This window comes from Rhea americana, unplaced genomic scaffold (assembly GCF_003343005.1).
Source record: "Rhea americana isolate MKP2758 unplaced genomic scaffold, rheAme1 scaffold_394, whole genome shotgun sequence".
NCBI lineage: Eukaryota > Metazoa > Chordata > Aves > Rheiformes > Rheidae > Rhea > Rhea americana.
The window spans coordinates 409656-414863 of NW_028186528.1; the positions used below are offsets into that span (position 1 = coordinate 409656).

Sequence of the window (5208 nt, forward strand, 5' to 3'; positions counted from 1 at the left end):
TCCCCCGCGGAGGTCGCCCCGGGGGTACCTGACTCCCAGCCTCCGCAGCAGCTTCCTCCGGGCTGGGGGAAAGTCCGCAGCATCCCACATTCCCAAGGAGACCGTGGGAAGCTTGGAAAAAGTTGGCCTAGCTCTGGGCTGCCTATTTATAGCAACGCGCGCTCCGGTCTCTCATGCTTCTGTTCCCCAGCGTAGCTGCACGGGACTGTTTATATTTCCTCTTCTCTGCTTCCCCCTCGTCCTTCCTCCTCAGGAATGCTGCTCGCTATCGCAGGGACGGGGAAGCAGGGGCGGATCCGGGACGGGGCCCTCGGCGGCTTCGCGAGCAGGGGGGCGCRCGCCCGCCACCGCCGCCCCCGGGAAGGGGGCCCGAAGGGACGTGACGCCCCCGCCGGGGGCCCCGAGGCCGCTCCATCCGGCCTTGCCACGGGCGTGGAAGAAGGGGTGGAGGTGGGCAGGCAGCGGGATCCCTCCGGCGCTGGCGGAGCCGAGCCGGAGAGCTCTGCGGGGACGCCCGTGGCTCCCTCGTCTTCCTGCTCTCGGCCCCCGTCCTCGCTTGCCTGCCCGTGCTCTCCTCTGCRCTCGCTCAGGGCCCCGGCCTGAGCACCCACAGGTGCTAAAAACCGTGGGCCGGGCACGGCTCTGCTCTCGCACCTCCGCCTTCCTCTCCGGCCCGGCTGCACGGAGTCGCCTGGCCTGGGAGAGCCCGCGAGTGTCCCCGGCGCTGCCCGCGGCATGGGGACACCCGTGGCGATGCTCTGCTTGGCTGGCAGGGCCTGGAGGGGGCGGCGTGGGAACTGGGGCGCTCGCTGCGCTCCCTCCCCGCTGCCACGGGCGGACCTGCTAGGGAGGTGGAAAGCGAGACTGTGGAGCCGGTCTGAAGGCTGCCCAGGACCTCGCGCCCCGCCGGGGCCGTCGGCAGCCTCCTTGCCTGTCAAGCCAGCGGCCGGGACAGCAGTGATCCGTTACGGGAGCTCAGCGAGGGGTAGCTAGCCGGTGAGGAGTGCGACACCGCTCTGAAACGCGGAGCGGAGAGCTGGTCTTCATTAGCGAGGTGCGTCATCGCTGCTCAGCGGCTGGGCCTACGCGTCCGCCTTCTCCTCCGTTTCGGAGGAGAACGACTGCGTGCAAAGCTCAAGCTTGCCTGGAGCTCGCAGCCACACCGGCCTCGCAGCCCGGCCCTTGCTGAGGGCCGCCCTGTGCTCTCGCCGTAGGCTTTTAGTAGCTCACGGTCTTCCTGAGCCCGGCCAGAAGCAGGCGGCCGGTTGCAGTTTGCGGGGCCGTGGGCTGGGCTGGTGCGCCGGCTGGGCTGGCCTTCGAGGAGCCGCTCTGTTCTCCTGGCTACCTCTGGAATAACTTGTGCTTGGCAATGCCGGGAGATCGCATTCTTCTGCCTGGAGGAGGGGTCGCCGGCACCGCTGCTCCGCAGAGCCGAGGATGCTTTGCCGTTAACCCCCTCCACACCGTCAGCAGAAGGCTTTTCTCCTGCCCCGGGATCCTCACCGTGGGCCCAGGGGCTTTGCGAGAAGCAGTTGCTTTCCCTGTGCTCTTAGACCCATGTTTTCGGCGTGTGGAAGACGGGTCCGCCCATGTCTCTCTTCCTCAGCACCCGTGCAGCCGGGGCAGAGCCCGCGCCGGCGCCCCGGCGGGGGAGGCCCTGCGGGACCCCCCCCATGCCCCGACACCCGCTGGCAAAGATACTGCTCGGCCCAGCTCTGTCCCTGGGGGCCCTGCAGATGCCGCCGCTGGTTTTGCTTCCCGGTGGGGGTTGGATGCTGCGATCTGCTGGCTGCATGGGCATGGGCACCGCCGAGCTCTCCAAGGGCAGGGGGCTGCCCCGGGGCCCCTGCAGCCGTGCTGAAAGCAGAGGAGAGGCTTTCTGGCAGCACGTCTCTGCTCAGCAGCACTTTTGAACTCTATCTGTTTCTTTTTTTTTGCAAAATCTCCCGGCCTCACCCAGCAAGCAGGGCTGGGGCGGGGGGCAGGCAGCCAGCGGGGACCCCAGGCCCCCCATGAGCTGCGGAGCTGAGGTCGGCGTTGCCTCTCCTGGCGGGATCCCCCCCAGCTCCCGGCACTGCCCGGGGCTCCCTGGGCCCCTGCCCTCATATCGCAGCCGAAGGTAAATATTCCGTGCGGCGGCGGCGCTCGCCCGGGCGCAGGGAGCAGTTTCTGCTTTGTGTCGTGCTCTCCTAGGCAGCCGCCGGCGCTCCCCGCAGCCAGCTGTTGCCAGCTCGCGAGCCGGCCCAGCCGCCCCGCTGCCAACAGCTGCAGCCGACATGCCGGTCCCGTTCCCCGGCCGTGCCGGTCCCGTTCCCCGGCCGGTGCGTAATGGTTGGCTCCCCCGCGGCTCCCTGCATCCAGCGTCTGAGCTGAGGGCTCCTGGGGCATCACCGCCCCAGGGCTGGGCATCCCCGCGGGGGTCTGGCGCATCCCCCCCAGGGGGGGAAGGTGCCGGACCCGAGGGAGCGCCGGGCCACGCCAGGGAGAAGGGCAGCGCAGGGAAATCCTCTGCGAGCCTGCCAGCGGGACGAGACGCGGGAGGGTCACGCACGCCAAGACCCCGCAGCCCCCCCCCCCCCGGGGCGGGGGGAGGCGCGCCAGGGCAGGATGCTCGGAGCGGGCCGGGGGACCCCCGCGGGCCCGCTGCCGCTAGATGGTGCGGCACACGCGCCGTCCGCCCCTGCGCGCTCACCTCTGGCAGCATCTGCACAGCCTGGTGTCTGAGCCACCTCCGAAACCGGAGCGCCCCAGCCCCAGCCTCCCTGCATATTTGCTGACATACGTACTGCTCAGCCCAGGATGGAACTAATGCAGAAAACATGTTTCCCCGCTGCAGCGTGTGCGAGCGTGCAGCCGGGGGGGCCGGGAGGCGGCGAGGCTGCGGCGCAGGGCTGGCCTGGCCGGGGGGTCCCGGTCACGGCGAGGGCGCCGCGCGGGCAGAGCCGGGGCGGCGGAGCGCCCGCGTCCCGGAGGAGCTGCCCCGTCGGGCCGAGCCGCGGACCCGTCCGCGCGACGCGTGCCGGGCCGCGGCCGCTGCGGCGTGCACCCGGCGAGGAGCGCCGCAGCCCTTCGGCCGGCGCCGGAGCAGAGCTGCGCCCCGACCCTGCGCTCTGCCCCAGTGCCCCACTGACGTTCCCAGTGCCCCACATCCTGCCTGCCGCCGTTGGGAACACCGGGCTTGGCCAGCGCTGCCGCTTCCTAGCGGGCTGCGCTGGCTGGYGCCGTGTTTGTGCTGGCAGCGGGGCCCCCGTGCCGGAGCCAGGGAGAATCGGGCCTTGGCAGCGCCCACCTCCTCCCGCCCTGGCCCGGCCCGCCGGGAGCGCGGGCATCCCGCTGAGCGGGGCTGCCGTCCGCGCCAGAGCGGGCTGCTCCCGGCGGCGGCCCTGGCCGGTGGGTGTCTCCGCTGCGCTCGGCGGGTGCTGGACCCTGCAAGGAGCCTGAGGTCCTTCTCCATGCGCCTTCAGCACCCCGAGGGCGCCGGCTCACACGTGTGAGCGCACGGTTGCACCACGCACGTCGCACCCCGCTCTCCAAGATGGCCATATGCTGATCTTGGCCTGCTGGGAGGGGGGAACATCTTGCCCGCAGGCGCCGGGGAGCGCGGAGGGAGCCCGCCGGAGGGGGCCCGGCCCCGCTGGGAGATGCGCTTGCTCTGCGGTCGCGGCGCAGGCACGCGTCCCCCGCAGCGCGGCCGGTGGCAGTAACAACCACGGTGTCTTCTGTGCCTTGCAGGGCGTCCAGGGACACGAGAACAGCAAGGACTCCCGGCTGCTCTGGATGGGCGCCAGCGATTGCCTCATCTCCGTCGGCTGCAGCCAGGTACGGTCCGCGCTGCGAAGGTCCCCTGCGACACCCCGCGGCTTTTCTYCCTGCCAGCCTGGTGTAAACGCAAAGCAGAGCGCTCCCGGAGCGGCCAGGGCAGCCCCCGGCAGGGCAGGCAGCTCTGGGGGCCCCCGGGGGCGGCCGAGGGGGGGGCCGGGCCGGGCGGCACGGCGCCCGCTGGGCAAAGGGCTGGCCCGAGGGCGAGGGGCCGCGCTGGCGGGCATCCCTGGCACCCCGCAGTCACGACGCCGTGCCGCGTCTTTGCCCCTGCAGATGCGGGAGCGCGAGGTGAAGCTGTGGGACACGCGGAAGTTCAGCAGCGCGACCCACTCCGTGACGCTGGACACCTCGCCCGGGTAGGGACGGGGAGCCGCCGCGGGGCCGGGAGGGCGTCGGAGGGGCCGCGGTGGCCGCTCGGCCGCTGCAGGAGGCGGAGGACGTGCCCGGAGGCAGCCGTCCGCGAGCAGCGAGGAGCTTAGCGGCGGCCGGGCCGGCCCTCGGCAGCGGCCCCCAGCCGGCCAGGGCCGCGGTGGGGAGGTGCTGGCGGGTCCCCGGCGAGGAAGGGCCGGCTGGTGCGTGACCCGGGGAGCGCCCCGAGGCAGGAGGCACACCGGGAGGCTCGGAGGCGGGGGGGGGGAGAGGCTCGGTCGAGGCTGGGCTCCAACGGAGCCACCCTGCCCGGAGCAGAGCCGGAGCACCGCTCGTCCTCCCGCGAGCTCTCCTGCACCCGGCTYTGCCCGGACGAGCGGCAAAGGCAGCCTTGGGGTGCCACATCCATCCTCAGCTCTGTCACGGAGGGGGTGAGAGAGCTGCTGTGGAAAGTGACCCCTTCCATGAGCGCTGCTGGGGGGGGCTGCAGGCTGCAGCTGCTCTTCATCCTTTGTGGCATCGTTAGGATCCAGAGTGAACACCTCCAAGGGAGCCTTGGGCACACAACGCGCTCCRAATGTCGTGTCAAGGGGGATGCTTTTAGGTGATGCCCCGTGCTTAAAAACAGCTTGGATACAGCCCCGCTCCCRCGGTGTGGAAGGGCTGGGGTCGGCGCCGTCGGTCCGGCGGGGCGCAGGCCGGCGGGCCGTGCCTTACAGCTGCCGGCGGAGAGCGCGCCGCGCTGTGCCTGACCGGCGGGGCTTGCCCCCGACCCCTCCGCTTCGCACGACCGCGAGGAGCTGCCCCGCCGCGCGCGCCCCCGGCCCTCCGCGCCGCCCCTTCCCGCCGGCGCTCGGCCGCGGCGAGCCAGCCCGGCTAAATTGGATCCAGACGCGCGGCGCAGCTCTCGGCAGCCTGTTTGCGCCGGCTGGAGTTATTTTGGCTGCCGGGTTTATCGGCCGCGAGGAATGCGGCCGGCGGGCTCCGCGTGCGCGCCTCTTATCTGCGTGTCACGCC

The 5208-nt window shown here is 71.9% G+C and overlaps 1 protein-coding gene across 1 annotated transcript in view; it reads left to right on the top strand.

The window, feature by feature from the left end:
* Positions 1–5208, top strand: part of LOC146590948 (coronin-7-like) — a 41604-nt gene that overhangs the window by 12968 nt on the left and 23428 nt on the right. Inside the window, exons 8-9 of the mRNA XM_085313735.1 lie at positions 3733–3819; positions 4096–4179. Coding sequence (XP_085169861.1) covers positions 3733–3819; positions 4096–4179 — 171 coding nt within the window. The remainder of the gene's footprint in view (positions 1–3732; positions 3820–4095; positions 4180–5208) is intronic.